The 20,700-nt window shown below is 43.2% G+C and overlaps 1 protein-coding gene and 1 long non-coding RNA gene across 5 annotated transcripts in view; one reads left to right on the plus strand and one right to left on the minus strand.

The window, feature by feature from the left end:
• The window catches only part of LOC110498467 (uncharacterized), a 96,154-nt gene that overhangs the window by 12,069 nt on the left and 63,385 nt on the right, over nt 1-20,700 (plus strand). Inside the window, exons 3-9 of one of the 4 annotated variants that reach the window (XM_090210530.1) lie at nt 5,136-5,176; nt 5,816-5,946; nt 6,129-6,302; nt 8,473-8,637; nt 9,007-9,118; nt 9,311-9,432; nt 12,793-15,054. In XM_090210530.1, the coding sequence (XP_090066656.1) occupies nt 5,136-5,176; nt 5,816-5,946; nt 6,129-6,302; nt 8,473-8,637; nt 9,007-9,118; nt 9,311-9,432; nt 12,793-13,677 (1,630 nt within the window). In that variant the 3' untranslated portion in view covers nt 13,678-15,054. Of the gene's footprint in view, nt 1-4,899; nt 5,177-5,815; nt 5,947-6,128; nt 6,303-8,472; nt 8,638-9,006; nt 9,119-9,310; nt 9,433-12,792; nt 15,055-17,173; nt 17,676-18,040; nt 18,166-20,700 lie in introns of those variants that run through there. The other 3 variants (XM_036953734.2, XM_090210529.1, XM_090210524.1) reach the window with 3 other exon arrangements.
• Nucleotides 867-5,286, minus strand: LOC149975134 (uncharacterized). Its single transcript, XR_016488845.1, has 2 exons — nt 4,816-5,286; nt 867-2,130 (listed from the first exon to the last, which is right to left on the minus strand). It is a non-coding gene; the product is annotated as an uncharacterized LOC149975134 (long non-coding RNA).

Below are 20,700 nucleotides of genomic sequence, written 5' to 3' on the forward strand. Positions count from 1 at the left end.
TACAATAGTTATATTTAGTTTGTTTTTAGTCCTGGCCTTCCTCTATTCCTGATCAAATAGCAAACATGTAGGCTACCATTATCACCATCACCTCTAGGTGGCACACACTGCTAAAGCGGTTGACTCAATCTATAGTGCACTTTAACCATGAGCCCCTCCTGCATCAAGATTTTTTTGTTAGGAAAAAACTGTTCACTGCTGGTCCTTGATGCTCGATTCAAAACACGTGACTAAGTGGATGACTAGAATAATGCATAGCCTATAAAATGTTGTGGGCAACTCCAGTCCTCGAGGGCCTGTTGGTGTCGCACTGTTTCTCCATCCCAAGCTAACACAGCTGATTAATCAAATTGCATTCTAAAATTAAGATCATGATTAGGTGATTATTGGAGTCAGGTGTGTTAGCTGGGGCTGGTGCAAAACTGTGACACCAATCAGGCCCTTGAGGACTGGAATTGCCCACTGCTGTTGTAGGCCTTCATGTAAGTGTAGCCTACATAGGAATATAGCCTACACTAATGTGCCCTCGCCAGGAGAGGGCGTAATCACTCTGGGTAAGCTCCACTAGGCTTTAACCTCACCGCACTGGAAGTCGAGGCTACAGTTAATGGGGTTCATCATAAATTCAGGTGTACCATGCAAAGTTTCATATGCATTAGTAGGTTATAGCATAAGGAGGACACTATCTGATGTGAATTAATGTAGGCTATAGCTCTACTATTGATTGGACGGTGTCTGGGTGAGCCTTTTCTTGTTTGCTTATGGCCCTATACACCAGCATCTGTTTGTTGTGGTAAATAAATGGCTATGACAATTATGGATAACTCTTGGTAAATATACTTAACAAAAATATAAATGCAACATGCAACAATTTCATAGATTTTACTGAGTTACAGTTCATATAAGGAAATCAGTCAATCAAAATAAATTCATTAGTCACTAATCTACAGTTTTCACATGACTGGGAATACAAATATGCATCTGTTGGTCAAATACATTTAAGAAAAATGGGCCGCCACATTATCTCTGTGCATTCAAATTGCCATTAATAAAATGTAATTGTGTTTGTTGTTATGCCTGCCCATACCATAACTCTACCGCCACCATGGGGCACTCGGTTCACAATGTTGATATCAGTAAACCGCTCACACATATGACGCCATACACTTGGGTAGAGAAATTAACATCAAATTCTCTGCCAACAGTTCTGGTGGAAATTCCTGCAGTCAGCATGCCAATTGCACGCTCCCTCAACTTGAAACATCTGTGGCATTGTGTTGTGTAACAAAACTGCACCTTTTAGAGTGGCCTTTTATTGTACCCAGCACAAGGTGAATCTGTGTAATAGATCATGCTGTTTATTCAGCTTCTTGATATGCAATACCTGACAGCTGGATGGATTATCTTGGCAAAGAAGAAATGCTCACTAACAGGGATGTAAACAAATTTGTGCACATTTGATAGAAATAAGCTTTTTTTTAATGGAACATTTCTGGGATCTTTTATTTCAGCTCATGAAACATTCGACCAGCACTTTACACGTTCAATCAATCTAATGTATTTATTAAGCCCTTTTTACATCAGCCAATGTCACAAAGTGCTGTACAGAAACCCAGCCTAAAACCTCAAATAGCAAGCAATGCAGGTGTAGAAGCACGGTGGCTAGGAAAAACTCACTAGAAAGGCCGGATCTTAGGAAGAAACCTAGAGAGGAAACAGGCTCTGAGGTCAGTCCTCTTCTGGCTGTGCCGGGTGGAGATTATAACAGAATATGGCCAAGATGATGTTCAAACGTTCATAGATGACCAGCAGGATCAGAAAATAATAATCACAGTGGTTGTCGAGGGTGCAACAGGTCAGCACCTCAGGAGTAAATGTCAGTTGGCTTTTTATAGCCGATCATTCAGAGTTAAGAGACAGCAGGTGTGGTAGAGAGAGAGAGTTGAAAACAGCAGGTCCGGGACAAGGTAGCACGTCCGGTGAACAGGTCAGGGTTCCATAGGCACAGGCAGTGTACAGGCAGGCAGTGCCAACAGTTGAAACTGGAGCAGCAGCATGACCAGGTGGACTGTGGACAGCAAGGAGTCATCAGGCCAGGTAGTCCTGAGGCATGGTCCTAGGGCTCAGGTCCTCAGAGAGAAAGAATAGAGGGAGCGTACTTAAATTCACACAGGACACCGGATAAGACAGGATAAATACTCCAGATATAACTGGCTGACCCTAGCCCACCGACACACAAACTATTGCAGCATAAATACTGGAGGCTGAGACAGGAGGGGTCGGGAGACACTGTGGCCCTGTCCTACGATACCCCCGGACAGGGCCAAACAGGCAGGATAAAACCCCACCCACTTTGCCAAAGCACAGCCCCACACCACTAGAGGGATATATTCAACCACCAACCTACTACCCTGAGACAAGGCCAAGTATAGCCAACGAAGATCTCCCCCACGGCGCCAACCCGGACAGGAAGATCACGTCAGTGACTCAACCCACTCAAATGACGCACCCCTCCTAGGGACGGCATGGAAGACCACCAGTAAGCCAGTGACTCAGCCCCCATAATAGGGTTAGAGGCAGAGAATCCCAGTGGAGAGAGGGGAACCGGCCAGGCAGAGACAGCAAGGGCGGTTCGTCGCTCCAGTGACTTTCCGTTCACCTTCACAGCCCCGGGCCAGACTACACTCAATCATAGGATGAGTCTTCAATAAAGACAAAGGTCGAGAACAAGTCTGCTTCTCTCACATGGATAGAGGCAGACCATTCCATAAAAATGGAGCTCTATAGGAGAAAGCCCTGCCTCCAGCTGTTTGCTTAGAAATTCTAATGACAGTAAGGAGGCCTGCATCTTGTGATGGTAGCGTACGTGTATGTATGTACGGCAGGACCAAATCGGAAAGATAGGAGGAGCAAGCCCATGTAATGCTTTGTAGGTTAGCAGTAAAACCTTGAAATCAGTCCTAGCCTTAACACGAAGCCAGTGTAGTGAGGCTAGCACTGGAGTAATATGAAACATTTTTTTGGTTCTAGTCAAGATTCTAGCAGCCGTGTTTAGCACTAAATGAAGTTTATTTAGTTCTTTATCCGGGTAGCCGGATGTAGAGCATTACAGTAGTCTAATCTAGAAGTGACAAAATCATGGACACATTATTCTGCATAATTTTTAGACAGAAATGTTCTGATTTTTGCAATGTTACGAAGCTGTCCTTGAAATATTCTTGATATGTTCATCAAAAGAGAGATCAGGGTCCAGAGTAACGCAGAGGTCCTTCACAGTTTTATTTGAGATTACTGTACAACCATCAAGATTAATTGTCAGATCCAACAGAAGATCTCTTTGTTTCTTGGGACCTAGAACTAGCATCTCTGTTTTGTCTGAGTTTAAAAGTAAAACATTTGCCGCCATCCACTTCCTTATGTCTGAAACACAGGCTTCCAGGGAGGGCAATTTTGGGGCTCCACCATGTTTCATTGAAATATACAGCTGTGTATCGTCTGCATAGCAGTGAAAGTTAACATTATGTTTCTGAATGACATCACAAAGAGGTAAAATATATAGTGAAAACAATAGTGGTCCTAAAACAGAACCTTGAGAAACACTGAAATTTACAGTTGATTTGTCAGAAGACAAAACATCCACAGAGACAAACTGATATCTTTCCGACAGATTAGATCTAAACCAGGCTAGAACTTGTCCCTGTAGACCAATTTGGGTTTCCAATCTCTCCAAAAGAATGTGGTGATTGATGGTATCAAAAGCAGCACTAAGGTCTAGGAGCACGAGGACAGATGCAGAGTCTTGGTCTGACGCCATTAAAAGGTCATTTACCACCTTCACGAGTGCAGTCTCAGTGCTATGATGGGGTCTAAAACCAGACTGAAGCATTTCGTATACATTGTTTGTCTTCAGGAATGCAGGGAGTTGCTGCACAACAGCTTTTCCTCAAATGTTTGAGGAATTAGATATAGGCCAATTATTTTTTAAAATATTTTCTGGGTCAAGGTTTGGCTTTCTCAATAGAGGCTTTATTACTGCCACTTTTAGTGAGTTTGGTACACATTCGGTGGATAGGGAGCCGTTGATTATGTTCAAAATAGGAGGGCCAAGCACAGGAAGCAGCTCTTTCAGTAGTTTAGTTGTTATAGGGTCCAGTATGCAGCTTGAAGGTTCAGAGGCCAATACCATTGTCATCAATGTGTCAAGAGATGTACAGTTGAAGTCGGAAGTTCACATAAACTTAGGTTGGAGTCATTAAAACTCTTTTTTTTAATCACTCCACACATTTATTGTTAACAAAGTATAGTTTTGGCAAGTCGGTTAGGACGTCTACTTTGTGCATGACAAGTCATTTTCCCAACGATTGTTCACAGACAGATTATGTCACTTATAATTCACTGTATCACAATTCCAGTGGGTCAGAAGTTTACATACATTAAGTTGAATGTGCCTTTAAACAGCTTGGGAAAATCCAGAAAATGATGTAATGGCTTTAGAAGCTTCTGATAGGCTAATTGACATAATTTGAGTCAATTGGAGGTGTACCTGTGTGATTTCCTTATATGAACTGTAACTTGTATGTTTCTTTTATATTTTTGTTCAGTATGTATGTGTGTATTCCCAGCCCATGACTCCTCTGACCTGTGAATGGCAGCGAGCAATACGCAACATAGCGTCTAGTCTGCCGGAAACTCACACTAAGAAGACGTAAACGGAAGTGAACAGTGACCACGTTAGCGTTTTTATTGTTGTTATTTAAACATGTATTAACACCCTGGAAAATACGAGTCTTTAACTGCACCGCATCACATACTTACCCCACGTAGTGTTTAATTCGCGTTGCAGACAGGACTTAGTTAATAGATGTTATCTAAACGCTAGCTTGCTAACGTGAGCTAAAAATGTCTAACTGTATTGCTTATCACGCTCAAATAGCCTCCATCATGGAGGTTCTAGCGAATGCAGCCGTGACAGAGATATGTAAAGTCGTAGACGACGATTATGCACTGTTTCGTTTGGAAATAACTCAAAGCCAGAAAGAAAACAGAGGATTGCGGAGGAAACTACTGGAAATGAAGGTCGCACGGGAGCGCGCAGAAAGGATAATGCGAGAGCGCGTCCTCGCCAGTCGTCCCAGTAGTGTCAAGATCCTCGACCGATACAGAGGAATGGCAAGAGGCACGTTTTGTTTAAGGCTGAGGATGCGCAGCCTATCGCCGTTCATATATCCCGTAGTGCATGTTGCCCCGTTCCTCTCTGTACATGTGATGTGTGTAATATTCATATGTGTAAACATACTGAATTATAATTGGATGCATTTTACCGCCGTATCATACTGTGCTATGATTGGTTAAGACCACCCAGATGGTTAGGTCATGGTCAGTTGATCATGGTTGGAGATACGTGAACATGCCAGTTATAACTAGCTAATAAAGAGCAACGTTAAGAAATATCCTGTAGTACTGCATTTTATTATTTTGTACAAAGCGTACAAAACAAGACAATGTGTTACCAATAATTGGGTATTGGTCAGATTTTGGATTGCATGGAATTATTCCCCTGATTACTTAGCTAACTTGCGCAAATACACTATCATATTCTAATCAGATTTGAGATTTTCTGCATTTCCTATTATTTAGTCAACGAAAACAATGTGATGCATGGAACATAATACATAGATCAATAAATAGTATATCAAGAAGTTATGAGACCTTACACCCTGGACAATTCTAGACAGCGTCAATAGTGTACAATATAGCGTTGAGTATTGACAGTAGATAACCTAACCACCTCTTTTCCTCCCAATCACTCTCTCAGGTGAAGGACATCTCACTGGAGGCCACAGGAGCTTTTTGAAGCCGTCGGGACACAACACATGGAGAGATGACCAACCAATCACTGTTGATGAGGGGAGTGGAACCTCAACCCAGCACGTTATCCTGATAGAGGTTTGTGTAATAGTGCTGCATAAAAAAATAAAGTTACTTTGTAAATCTATGTGGCCTGGTTATCTCAGAAAGGCTCCCCTCAGCTATTGACTTGCTTAAATGTACATCCTCATTTATCTGCCATAGGGGAGCTTATGAGACTTCCCTACGACATTGTTATCCTTGTTATCTTGTTGTGTCAGTCTGCAGATGCAGAGGCTGCAGGTCCTGGGGTCAAGCAGGAGAGGTCTGAAGGAGAGGAGGACTTACGGCACAGCAGAGACAACCAGGCTGGAGCGTCTGGATTGCCCGCTGTAGTCACGGAGGACCCCACTACCACCCCAGTGCAGCCAAGGGCCCGACTCAGCATCGTTGAGGTCAGTGGAACGCAGAACGTCATCCTCAAGTCAGATACGGATCCCAAGACTTTAACTGTAATACACAGGGAAATACACACAGGATATGACCATAGATCAGACCCAGAGGGGCTGGGGAGACTGTGCCAACCTCCTGCTCCCGGATGAGTATTTACCGGTATTTCACCAGAGCCAGGGGACGGTTCATTCCCCTGGAGATGGTGAGGCGTTAGACACTTGTGTTGATGATCGGTCTTGTTCTTACACTACAGAGATGGACCCTAGCAACATGCCCTTGGGTTTAGAGACACAGACTGATCTGTCTAGAGGGGACTGGAACCAGTACAGTAGTAGTGTATACTCTGATGGGCGTCTGGGTAAGAAAGGGGAGGTTATAGTGGTAGATGAGGTGACTGTGAAAGTGGAGGGTGACGCTCCTCCCAAATGGAATGCAGATAGTCACCTTGGAGACAGACAGACACGGGGCAGAGATTTCTTACATTATACAGAAAGCTTAGAGACAAATCCATACGTCGCGACCCACTCCCCTTTACACGCATCCAGGGATCTAGACCCAGTGTCCACTTTGATGGCACCTTCTGATTCACATGGCTACATCCTTTTTAATCAGGTATTGAACTCAAACGACAAGGCTAGAGTCCCGGCTCAGGGAGAGGGAGCAACATCAGGCAGTAGTAAAGAGAAACGATTCTTCTGCATGTTCTGTTCAGCTGCCTCCAGAAGGTGGAGAGGCACCAGAGGGTCCACACAGGGGTGAAACCCTTCAGCTGTTCCCAGTGTGAGAAGAGGTTCTCCCACCAGGACACCCTGAAGAGGCTGTACCTTTGAGAGCACCTTGACTGGAGGTGCATCACTGCATGGTATGGCAATAGCACCGCCCTCGATCGCATTGCGCTACAGAGCATGGTGCGGACAACCCAGTACGTCCAGGACCTCTATATCAGGCGGTGTGAAAGGAAGGCCCAGAAAATATTTTAAGACTCCAGCCGCCAAGCTATAGACTGTTCTCTCTGCTTCAGCACGGCAAGCGGTACCGGTGCATCAAGTCTGACATCAACCGCTTCAATCCCCATGCCATAAGCCTTCTAAATAGCTAACAAAATGTCTACATCGACCATCTGGGTTGACCATTGTATTTTATTTTTGCATTGTCTCTATGCACACTCACACCAGAACACACACAAACACTCAATTCATAATTTGCTCACACACATAATATGCACATGCATTTATACTGACTCTACACCCACTCACATACATTCATCATATACGCTGCTGCTACTCTGTTTATCATATATCCTGATGCCTTGTCACCTTACTCCTATACATATCTACCTCTCTATCACTGCAAAATATAATATGGTACTGGAACTGACTGACTCTGTTTATATAGTATGCTTATTTACTTTTTCCTTGATTACTGTATTGCTGGGTTTAAAGATTACAAGAAAGGCATTTCACTGTATCTGTACAGGTGACATTAAAACTTGAAGGAGAGAAAGGTAATTTGCCTGTACACACTGCAGGAAGAGGTTCTCCGAGAGGAACTACCTAAGGATACACCAGCAGAAAATACATTCCACTCTATAAAATAAAAAGTTACCATTCTTCTGATATCTTCTGACGTTTAATTCAAACCCTGCATTAATGACAAAGATACATTTTTGTTGTTTTCAGCAGAAAGAATAAATAGCTTTTGTGTGATATAAGCCTAAAAAGTCTGCTTCATATTGCGTTAGTGCTGTGTAGGTTATATGATATTCAGATTTTCCCAAGACACTGTTAATAAATGCAGTTTATCAAGTTCAAGCTGATTTTTGTGTGTGTGTGTGTGGTTTTCATATAGTGTATTTAACACTTGTTTAATAAACACAACATTTGATTTTTTATTCTTAGACTTTCATTGAGACCCACACACTAACAAACACCTACTGTACACATCAAAATAGTTTGATGATGACTTTTGACTTATCATAGCGGACTTATTTTTTACCAACATCATCATATTTATGTCCACCGTGATGGGTTTAACAATGAAGTCATTCTGTAACTACAGTATAGGACTCAAACGTAGTGGGGATGGGTAAAGACTCCATGTTCAAAAAGTGTTTATCTGTAGGTACCTGAGGGAGTGTATGTCTGTGTAATCTGTATCACCTCTCTCTTCCAGGAGGATGAATGTCCAGAGGTGCTGCTGGTGAAGGAGGAGCTGTGTGAGGAGAGTCTGAGGAACACTGATGGGACCATGGTCATGGAGGACAACCAGACAACACCACCTCCTGAACCCACAGAGAAACCAGCTGAGCAGCACAGGACCACACACAGTCTCACTGAGGTGAGCCCAATGTGAACTACTGTCTGAATGGTATTAGGTCAGGGCCAATATCCACAAACCCTCTCAGAGTAGGAGTGCTGATCTAGGATCAGTTTTGCCTTTTAGATCATAATGAATAAGACTATATAGACCGGTGGGGACCTGATACTCGATCAGCAATTCTACTCTTTGTGGATACAGGCCCAGAACTGGATTAAGTGTGGGACCATGCCTGTCAATTATCAAACCATTAAAGATAGTCAAGTAGTTAAATCAACTAACATGTTTGCATAGTATTCATAGCAATCCCTCATTGCCCAATCACAAGATAGCAGTGTGCTAATATCAGATTTCTTGATCCAACATCCTCTCACTCTGTATCTCTTACAGTCAGTAGACATGGAGGATGGGAAGCCTGATCTGCTGCTAGTCAAAGAGGAAACAATAGAAGATGAACCAGAGAGCATTGACCTGCTGAGTGGACTAAAGATGGGGGAGCAAGGTAAGAGAGAAATACATATAGATATACCTCAATGGGAATAGTGATGCACCTGGCTATTATTTTCTTTCTTTTCATTCATAAAATTAAGTCAATATAATTTAGGTTTACATACTAAATTATAATGTATGAACTTGACCAGGGCATTAACTCATGCCATGTTTGTAAAGTCTATTTTGTAACCTCTTCCTGCAGGTGGCTGGCTGGAGGCTATCAGAGGAGACTGGGTGGCCGCCTTGGATTCCCAGACGGGTGCAGCCAAGGGCCCAGGGGACGACGTCACTGAGCAGGTCCGGACCAGAGGCGACATAGTAGAGGTCAGTGGATGGGACAGCGTCCTCAACTCTGGGCTGGGGAACAACACAGGGTCCATGTTCCAGTTGAAACAGACAGTCGAACACAAAACAATCAAATTTAGTCTTCATATTTATTTATTTATCTTTATTTAACTAGGCAAGTCAGTTAACCCCTTAACAGGTGCTGCCTTCAGCCTGCCTTCTATAGGATCTATCAACTGGAACATGGACCCTGCGACAACACAGACCGTGTCCGAATACCCATAATAGCATACTACATACTGTACTTAAACTGCGTAGTATGTACTCATTGTTATACTATTTATGACGTAATGTTCAGTAAAAAGTATGCCGTACGCCATGACGGTTGCGTTCTACTTCGCAACTATAACTGGCTAGCTAGGTTAAACATGAAGTGGTCACTCAACAGCAGAAAGCTTATCGGGTATTCAGCTAACTTCAAGTCCTGCGAGCAGAACATCATTGTCAACAGATCAAAAGGAAAAATGTCTTCAACAATACAAAGAAACGGAACGGGATTCAAACATGTGAAAATACATTTGAACGCATTAAATTGTCCACCAGCAATAGTAGCTTGTCAAGGTTAAGTTTTCACTCTCAATTTCTCAAATGACTCTCTCTAAAGTCTTGGCACCTTTAGGTTTGAATTTCAGTCTGATTGGAGGGGGGCTTAAAGGCGGGTGCTTGTATAGAAAACCTAGATTGACCTGAACCGTTTGGAAGAGATGCGAGTTGGTGGAAGGGGTCGGCGATGATCTTTCCTGCACGGTTCCTTGCCCTGGTGTCATGCAAGACCTCAATGGAGGGCAGGCGGCAGCCAATAACCCTCTCAGCAGACTGGCCAATCATTGCAGTGATCGAGGAGGTGAGGATGGACTCGATGATGGACGTTTAGAACTGAGTCAGTATACACAGCATTCAAAGGAGGACTGAGGTAAAAAACAATGCCATGCATTCACCAAATATTGCACTGAGAAACAGATTTGATGTATAGTAATTGGCTGATTGGGAACCATCATTGTCTATCAATTACAGAATATTGAATGATTTCAATTTGGCATTGAAAGTTTTACAGTCTGTAATACAGGGGTCAAATCGTATAGGGAGTTTCATCAGATCAGATTTCATCAGCAACCCAGAGCCATCTGTGGGAAAATCATACGTAGAACAAAGATAAGCACATCATTCAACATAAGATTCCACCAATCTCTGCTCAACTCCTCACTTCCTCTACTCGCATCCTTCTCAAAACCCATTGGAAGAGGTCTGAGGCGAGGAACCTTGGGCCGTCTCCTCCAATGGGGTTTTAGGAGGAGCCATGGTCTGTCCTTGCATCCATAGCTCTTGTCTATGAATTTGAGTGGTTCACAGAAACAGTGGTGGGGAGTACGCTTTGTTATTGTTTCAACTACTGTTGGTCGCTTTAAGAAACACGTACATTAGCATACAAGTATGTTTAAGCATACATGACTGTTGGGAGTGCGGTGCCATACCTTTAGCTCCCGGGTGCAGCAGAGCTGACGCACTGTTTGTGGCCACGTCACCTCCCTCAGTGAAGATCTCCAGGTTCTTACAGCGGGGCAGCAGCATAATCTATAGAGAGGGCAGAACGATACAGGAGATGGAATTAGATTAAGTATGGAGTGGAAGTCCCAATTTACATCCATCGATATTGGTAAAAAGGTAAACACACACACACACACACACACACACACACACACACACACACAGAGAGAGAGGTGTCAGGAAATGTCACAGTTCAAAAGGAGTTTAAAATGTTTTAACACCTTACTGTTGCAATCAAGGTAACAGTCCATTTTGTTAAGACTGCTGTAGCTGTAGGCAACTACGGATGATAATTTAGCCAAATAATAACACGCAATTTGGGACTGAGCCGAGCTGTACCAATCCACGCCACTTGTCAGTCAACATGGCTCCGTGTTGACTTAGCTATAAGCCTTTTGCTACACTCGCATTAACATCTGCTAACGCTTTAACATCTGCTGTGACCAATAAAATTTGATTTGACTTGAATGCTCTTAGTTCAATCAATCACATTTATTTATAAAGCCCTTTTTACATCAGCCAATGTCACAAAGTGCTATACAGAAACCCAGCCAAAAACCCCAAACAGCAAGCAATGCAGATGCAGAAGCACGGTGGCTTGGAAAAATTCCCTAGAAAGGCAGGAACATTGGAAGAAACCTAGAGAGGAACCAGGCTCTGTGGGGTGGCCAGTCCTTTTCTGGCTGTGCCGGCTGGAGATAACAGTACATGGCCAAAGATGTTCAAACGTTCATAGATGACCAGCAGATTCAAATAATAATAATCAGTGGTTGTAGAGGGTGCAACAGGTCAGCACCTCAGGAGTAAATGTTGGGACAAGGTAGCACGTCCGGTGAACAGGTCAGGGTTTCATAGCCGCAGGCAGAACAGTTAAAACTGGAGCAGCAGCATGACCAGGTGGACTGGGGACAGCAAGGAGTCATCAGGCCAGGTAGTCCTGAGGTATGGTCCTAGAGCTCAGGTCCTCCGAGAGGAGAAAGAGAGAGAATTAGAGGGAGCATACTTCAATTCCCAAAGGACACCGGATAAGACAGGAAGAATACTCCAGACATAACAGACTGACCCCCCCAAAAATGAAATAATACAAATATGTAAATAACATTGAATTGCACATAGAGGTATACAGTACCAGTGAAACATTTGGACACCTACTCATTCTAGTATTTTTCTTTATTTTTACTATTTTCTACATTGTAGAATAATAGTGAAGACATCAACTATATATTTGAGATTTGAGATTCTTCAAAGTAGCCACCTTTTGCCTTGATGTCTTCACTATTGTTCGACAATGTAGAAAATAATAAAATTAAAGAAAAACCCTGGAATTAGTAGGTGTCCAAACTTTTGACTGGTACTGTACATACCTCAATATGAGCAATAGTGCCTTACCTCATGTTTACTTGACATGAAGTAGTGAAGCTGCGTGTAATGTTATATTGAACCTTTTCCAAAGCATTCTAAAATTGATTTTGTCAAAGCAAGGGTACCAGATTTACAGAAAAGGTATAGTGTTACCATAATGAGAAGTTATTCTCGTCACGTATCGTTTGGTGCAATAAATGCAATTGTAATACCATTTTGTTTAAGTTAAATACTAGTTTGACTCGGTGCTGTCTGACTTGGTTATTTTTGTATCATTGCAAAGATTCCAATGGCTCCATATTGTTAGGTACTTCAATCAGTGTTAGAGATGGGCTTGACTGTGGTTAACATTTTATAATGTCATGTTTCTGTGTACAGTAAAGAGTTTCTTATATAAACCTTTATGCTTTTCTGTACCATCTTTGTTTGCAGACTGCAGTCCATCAAGACCTGCTGATATCCAGTGTTACTGGTGGGAGAGACTGGACCTCTGAAGTGGCTGGTCACAAACCCTGGCAACAGATCAGGACCCTGGATCAGGAGCCGTCGCTTTTCCTTCCCGAGTCGGAATCAGGACCCAACCGTGAGGGACAGAGACTCAACCACCACACAGAACACAACCAGTGGACAGGTGGACTGAACAACCTCAGTCCTGGTGGTCATCAGAGAGACAGAGGCTCCAGTCAGGGATCCAGTCTGCAGTCCAGACCCTTCTCTTCACCGTCTCAGTGCAGGGATAGAGCAGGACCTTGGGCTGATAGACCCTCCTGTTCCTATGATACACACACCACAATATCCATGATTAACAGAGCAGGTCACCCTGGGCTTCAGCCTTCACAGAGAGTGGTGGGAGACCCTCCTGGTGGGAGTCTAACAGGAAGTCTGTCTTCTCCTTCAGGGTCTCATCTAATCCCTGGTGAATGGGTTCACAGAAGACCTGGGTCTAGCCTTCCTCAGTTACCTCATGGTTACCCCACCAATACAGACAAGGTCAGGATGGGCATTCACCTAGCCTATAACACAACACACAATCCCAACAACACCCAAACAATGGCTAGAGGTCACGGAGGGAGCTCAAAGACTAACCACCTGAGGGTGGTGACTCCCGTTTCTACCTCTGGTGTCATTGGGTCACAACGTGGGAGGCCGAGCATTAGGACGGACACCGACAAGCCATACGCCTGCCCCACGTGTGGGAAGCGCTTTACTGAGGCGAACTATGTGAAGCAGCACCAGACCGTTCACACCCTTCAAGTGCAGACTAAACTACAAGAGCTTATCAGACATAGGAGTGTCCACAACGGGGAGAAATCGTAGCAGTGTGTCTTCAGATGTACGCAGGGGATGTCAGGGAATCACTCTTTAGCTGACATATTATAGTTATCATGTGAAGTGTCTTGGGGTGAGAGTGTAATTAACAACATACCCCCTCATTAACACTTTAACTTGTTTTTAAGAGACAGTACATCAAGGCTCGAACAAGGACAGTTTAATATTGACCTTACTGAGGTGATGTCGATGGAATAAAGTCATTATATTAGTTTCTACTCTATTCTTGCTAAACACACTGTTCTTTCTAAACAAGTTTGCTCTCAGCTTGAAAGATCCCGATCATAGGAGATTTGATGTGTAATGTAATAAGCAGTGCCGTATTTCAAGGAACAGGGTAAATAACTTTTTCATTTCACCACACCCTTTGAACTATTACGCCAACCAATAAGGACTACAGCCTTAACTTGTGGATTATGGAGAGTCTATGCTAAGGGTGCCACGTCAGACACCCGACTCACTTGCACAGGTTCACCACAAAGGTGTCACCCCTCCTTTTTAAAGTTTCTACACCAATGACTGAGGGCCCGCGCCAACCGCCCTTTTGTGAAGTTTGCCGATGACGCAGTCCTCTGGTCACTCCTCTCAAGAGCCTGACCATGGCCCAGCCATCCAGGACTTCATTGACTGGTGTGGGAGTACGCCGCTGGAGTCGAATGTCTTTAAGACAAAATACAACGATTGTACAATTAGCCCGCCAGTACAATGATCATTGATGGAGAGGAGGTGGACAATGTGGACCAGTATACATATCTTGGCACCATCTTTGATAACACCCGGGAAGTTTGAGCAAAACACAGACGACCATCATCAAAATAGCAGACACAATACTTCCTCAGGAAATTGAACTCGTTAAGTGTCCACAAATCAATGTTGCAATCCTTTTTACAGTTCTTTCATCGAGAGCATTCTGTGTTGTCCTTCGTATGCTGGTTTACATCCCTCTCTGTCAAGAACAGATACTGCCTTCAAGCCATTGTGAACACCTGCTCAAAGATCACCGGGCTGCCTTTCAGAAGTCTGGCCTCATTCTTTGAGCAGCAGGCCAGGAGGAAAGCCTATGTATGACATTGTGGGGGAGAGCACTGTGTCCTCAACCCGCAGTTCCATCTGCTCCCCTTTGGGACATTGCCTGTGCTTTCTCAAGTGTTCCACCAATAGGTGCAGGGCGTTGTTTGTGCCCGAGGCCAATCGCCTGGTTAACAAGAAAATGTAATGAAGACCTAGGGACTATTCTGGAGATAATTAATGGCAGGGCTAAACTAAGAACTGTGGCTACCATGGACTTAAACTGGCACCATGCACTTTTAACTGATGCCTTAGTTGTTGTTTTTTTGTCTCCTACTTAAAAAAAAAAAAATACTGTGTGTGTGTTTGTCCTGTCTGAAGCACCGTCAGCCCTGAACGAATTGCCTCTTGGGGATGAATAGTTGAATTCTAAGTTTCGAGAAGTAGAATTGTTGCGGTTTTCTTTTTCTTTTGTGCATCCTTTGCCCAGAGGCAGCGGGCTCTCTCCTGCTCTCTGGAGCAGGTAGCATTGAGTGTAGAGGTGGATCAACTGAAAATGAATATTTCTGGTGTTTGTGATGCCCGCCGTTTGTTGAGACGTAGATCCGGTGGCAAAGGCAAGACAGGGTATTCTCAATCTGTCTTGAACTATGACACAGAGTTTCTACTGATAAGGCCAGGTTATATTTGCTATTCCGTGAGGCCTATGTTCCAAACCCGCTATGGTGCTTTTGTTGCAAAGGATTCAGACATGTTGCAGCAATGTCTAGAAGGGAGATCCCACAATGTGAGAAATGTGCAGGAGGGCATAGTCAGAGTGTTGGGAGTTGGGATAGAGAAAGCACTGTGTCAACTGTGCGCCCTGTGAGAGAGAGACAGGTTGAGATTGACAGAATTTGAGTGGTGCAGAAAGTTTCCTATGCTGAGGCAGTGAAGAGAATAGAGGACAGCCCAAGGGTGAGTGAATAGGCCTGAAGAGAGAGCTCCGGAGAGGATGAATGTTAGTAAAATAGGGTTTCTTGCATTTATTGCTATGGTTAACTGTCCTGCACTGATGGAGTGTAAATCCCAGAAAATACAGGTAACTGCCAAAATAATGGAAACAATTGAGTAAATGAGGGATGCAAAGTATATTGAAAGCAGATGCTTCCACACAGGTTTGGTTCCTGAGTTAATTAAGCAATTAACATCCCATCATGCTTAGGGTCATGTATAAAAATACTGGGTAGGCCATTATTTTGGCTACTGTGGCTATGCCACAGGATGACATTGTCCCCATCCACAGGGCACAAGAGGTCACTGAATGGTTTGATGAGCATAAATTGTGTAAACCATATGCCATGGCCATCTCAGTAACCAGATGTCAACCAACTTGAACACTTATGGGAGATTCTGGAGTGGTGCCCGAGACTTTTCCTGCACTATCAACAAAACACCAAGTTATGGACTGTCTTATGCATGAATAGATGTCGCATCCCTCCAATAGATTTCCAGACCTTTGTAGAATCTATGCCAATGCGCATTAAAGCTGTGGTGGCCCAACGCCCTATTAAAGACACATGTTGCCGTTTCCTTTATTTTGGCAGTTACCTGTAGATGTGGCAGCAGCAGATATATTTTTGGGTGTAAGAGATTTTAGAAGATCTACTACAGGGGGTTTAAAGAAAAGGGGACCATCCTTCCAGGCTGTTGGCCGGGGGGCTCATTTATAAACCGTGCATATACAAAATATATCCCAAAGGGAGAGTGCACCAGTTAATTCAAAGATCCATAAGAGGATGCACACGGGGGTAAAACCGTTCGGCTGCCACCTCTGCTGGGCCACCTTTCTCCCACCTGTCCAATCTGAAGTGGCCCACACTGGAAAAATCCTACAGTTGCCCCCAGTGTGAGAAGAGATTATCTCAACAGCACCAGCTGAAGAGGCACCTGAAGGTTCACACGGGAGAGAGGACGTTCGCCTGTAAGAATTACGGGAAGAGGATGCAAACGGCCCATGTATAATATATGTAATGTAGTATTAGTAAGTTTGTAGTTCATTCTGTTGATTTTGGATGTAGTAGGGAGCTGGATGAGGTGAACAGAGTAAAGAATGAGTAGATTATATAGTGACGGTTGGTGTAATAGTATCTGTAAAAATACTTCACTGATAAAGTGATCAGATGCTGGTATTTTATAAAGAGTAAAAAAAAAAAAAATTGACAGAAAGTAGTCTAGATGTGTGTAATGTAATGTTTAACATTTTCCAAAGTATTCTAAGTGGGGGCACCAGATTTACAGAAATGGTAAAGTGTTAGCATACTGTGAACAGTTATGTAGATGTAATAAAGTAATTCATTTTCTAACACTGTTCATTCTGAACAAGTCTAAAACAAGTCATGAGATTTGATGCATAATGTAATAAGCAGTAACTTCATTCAAAACAGCGCGCATACCCTATTCATTTAGCCACACCCTTGGAGCTATGATGCCAACCAATAAGATCCTTTCTCTTCAGTGTAAACGGAAGTGAACTGACCAAGAACAATTTCCACGTTAGCGTTATTGTTGTAATTTAGACGTTTATTAACACCATGGAACTCAAAATATGACTCATTTAACTGCACTACATCATATACTTACACCAGGCAGCGTTTAATTCGCGTTGAAGACAGGACTTAGATGTTATCAAGATAACGCTAGCTAGCTGCTAACAATGGCTAACTGCATGGTTTTTCACACTCAAATAGCCTCCATCATGGAGGTACTAGCGAATGCAGCCGTGGCAGACATCTGTAAACTCGTAGACGACGACTATGCAGTGTTTCGTTTGGAAATAACTCAAAGCCAGAAAGAAAACAGGGCATTGCGGAGGAAACTACAACTACTGGAACTGAAGATGACACGGGAGCGCGCAGAGAGGACAATTAGAGAGCGCGTCCTCGCCAGTCGTCCCAGTAGTGTCAAGATTCTCGACCAATACAAAGGAATGGCAAGAGGTACATTTTGCAAAAGGCCGAGGCTGTGAGACCTGTCGCCCTGATCCCCTCTGTGTGACTAGATGTGTCAACCACATATACGGTTAACCAGAATTGGGTCTAGGTCAGATGGATAGTAGGCAGTACTACCCCTGATTACTTAGCACAAAGACACTTAATTTACTTATTTTCCTATTATTTACTCATTGAAAACCATATGATGCATGGAACATAATTATAATAATCAAATCTATGAATAGTATATCAATAGGTTATGTGGAGTGTTATCTTACACTCTTGCCAATTCTAGTGTACAATATAGTGTTGAGCATTGACAGTAGCTAACCTAACTACCTCTTTTTCCCAAATCACTTTCTCATGTGAAGGACATCTCATTGGAGACCACAGGAGCTTTGTGAAGCCAGCGGGACACAATACATGGAGAGGTGACCAACAAATCACTGTTGATGAGGGGAATGGGACCTCAACCCAGCATGTTATCGTGATAGAGGTTAGTGTAATAGTGTTACATAAAAATATACAGTTACTTTAAATCAAATGTGGCCCATTCATTTCAGAAAGGCTCCCCCTCAGCTATTCAGTGGCTTACATGTACATCTGCCATAGGGGAGCTTGTGAGACTTCTTTACGACATAGGGGAGACAACGACATTGTTATCCAATACAATTGATGTACCGGTAATAATCTGGGTGGTTGTTACGGTGACCAAATTACCACCACACCGGCAGTCTTGAGTCATGACCACAGCCAACATCCACAACACTGTTTAGTCACGGAAACTATGCTTCTCCTAGCTCTGATGCTGCTGATGGTAATTAGTAGCTTACCAAACTTGCTAACTGTCTGGTACGCAGCACTCTATTGTCCCTCTAACATCAATGCATATGTAATCGAAATTCAAATCAAACACTTCATGAAAGCTCACTTTGCGCAAAATTTCTATTGGCTATGCAATTGCTTGAGAAAACAGAGATTTGATGGGCTCTATTAATAAGAGGAGGAACCCATCAGCTTTCTATAGGCTAGGCCTACTATATTTGTTTCTCAACTTTCCTAATATTAAGCACATTGCTTCGCTTTACAACAGGAGTAGCCTACCTGGCTGAGATGAAAATTAACCACAGGAAAAGAGTCCTCCATTCGCTGTTTAAGTGCATAGAAGACATGTATACCCCCCCCCCCCCCTGCCCCTGTTCCCAAGACAGGTGCATGATAAATGGTCCAGTATAAGTCAAAACTAATTTCACACATACAGTGCTTTCGGGAAGTATTCAGACCCCTTCACTTTTTCCACATTGTTACGTTACAGCCTTATCCTAAAATGGATTCAATATTTTTTTCCCCACATCAATCCACACACAGTATCCCATAGTGACAACCCGAAGATATGTTTAGACATTTTTGCACATTTATAAAAAATACAAAACAGATAACTTATTTACATAAGTATTTAGACCCTTTGCTATGAGACTCAAAAATTTGAGCTCAGGTGCATACTGTTTCCATTGATCATCCTTTAGATGTTTCTACAACTTGGAGTCCACCTGTGGTAAATTCAATTGATTGGACATTATTTGGAAAGGCACTTGCCTGTCTATATAAGGTCCCACAGTTGACAGAGCATGTCAGAGCAAAAACCATGCCATAAGAGCTCAGAGACAGGATTGTGTCGAGGCACAGATCTGGGGGAAAAAAGTTTGAAGGTCGCCAAGAACACAGTGGCCTCTATCATTCTTAAATGGAAGAAGTTTGGAACCACCAAGACTCTTCCTAGAGCTGGCCGCCTGGCCAGACTGAGCAACCGGGGTAGATGGGCCTTGGTCAAGGTGGTGACCAAGAACTCGAGTCACTCTGACAGGGCTCCAGAGTTCCTCTGTGGAGATGGGAGAACCTTCCAGAAAGACGACCATCTTTGCAGCACTCCACCAATCAGACCTTTATGGAAGAGTGGCCAGACGGAAGCCACTCCTTAGTAAAAGGCACATGATAGCCCGCTTGAAGTTTGCCAAAAGGCACCTAAAGGGCTCTCAGACCATGAGAAACAAGATTCTCTCATCTGATGAAACCAAGATTGAACTCTTTGCCCTGAATGCCAAGTGTCACGTCTGGAGGAAACCAAGCACTGCTCATCACCTGGGCAATACCATCCCTACGGTGAAGCATGGTGGCAGCATCATGCCACAGGGATGTTTTTCAGCGCCAGGGACTGGGAGACTCGAGGGAAAGATGAATGGAGCAAAGTACACAGAGATCCTTGATAAAAACCTGCTCCAGAGTGCTCAGAACCTCAGACTCTGAAGGTTCGCCTTTCAACTGGACAACGACCCGAAGCATACAACCAAGACAACGTAGGAGTGGCTTCGGGCCAAGTTTTTGAATGTCCTTGAGTGGCCCAGCTAGAGCCCGGACTTGAACCCAATCGAACATCTCTGGAAAGACCTGAAAAAGTGAAGGGGTCTGAATTCTTTCCGAATGCACTGCATATTATTTAGTATGTGAAAGACATGATTAAATTAAGAATAGTGTGATTGATGACAATATTAGCCTATCACTTGTAATATTATGTATTATCACTTGTGAATGATGCCCAGCTTGTGCAGTAAGGCAAGAAACAGAGTATGCCTTTTTTTCAGTCACACACCTCATGTAGCCTAGCCCATATACCTACCTATATGTTGATAAGGTTTGTAATCACAACTAAAGTAGCTAAATAACTTCTTAAAATTAAGCACATTCACATTCTTCTTTACAACCGGTGTAGAGCCTAACTGGCATACATAGGTGGTGCGTGAGTTTCTAGTTTGGAGAAGATCATTTTTCTTGTAAAAAATGCACCTTTATAAAGCATTACATGCATAAATTGCATTTTCAGTCACGTTTGAGAATGGTTCTTTCCCACTAATTGATTGCATTTTGGAACATCAGCGCTTATAGCCTACTGCCGTTTGCACGTTGCTGTGCTTAAAATGTGACAAAATAGCCTAATAATTTATCTACATTTTAAGCTAAACGTTCTGATCGGTTG

The sequence above is a fragment of the Oncorhynchus mykiss genome, chromosome 19 (genome assembly GCF_057628025.1).
Source record: "Oncorhynchus mykiss isolate SJ-2025 chromosome 19, ASM5762802v1, whole genome shotgun sequence".
Lineage (NCBI taxonomy): Eukaryota > Metazoa > Chordata > Actinopteri > Salmoniformes > Salmonidae > Oncorhynchus > Oncorhynchus mykiss.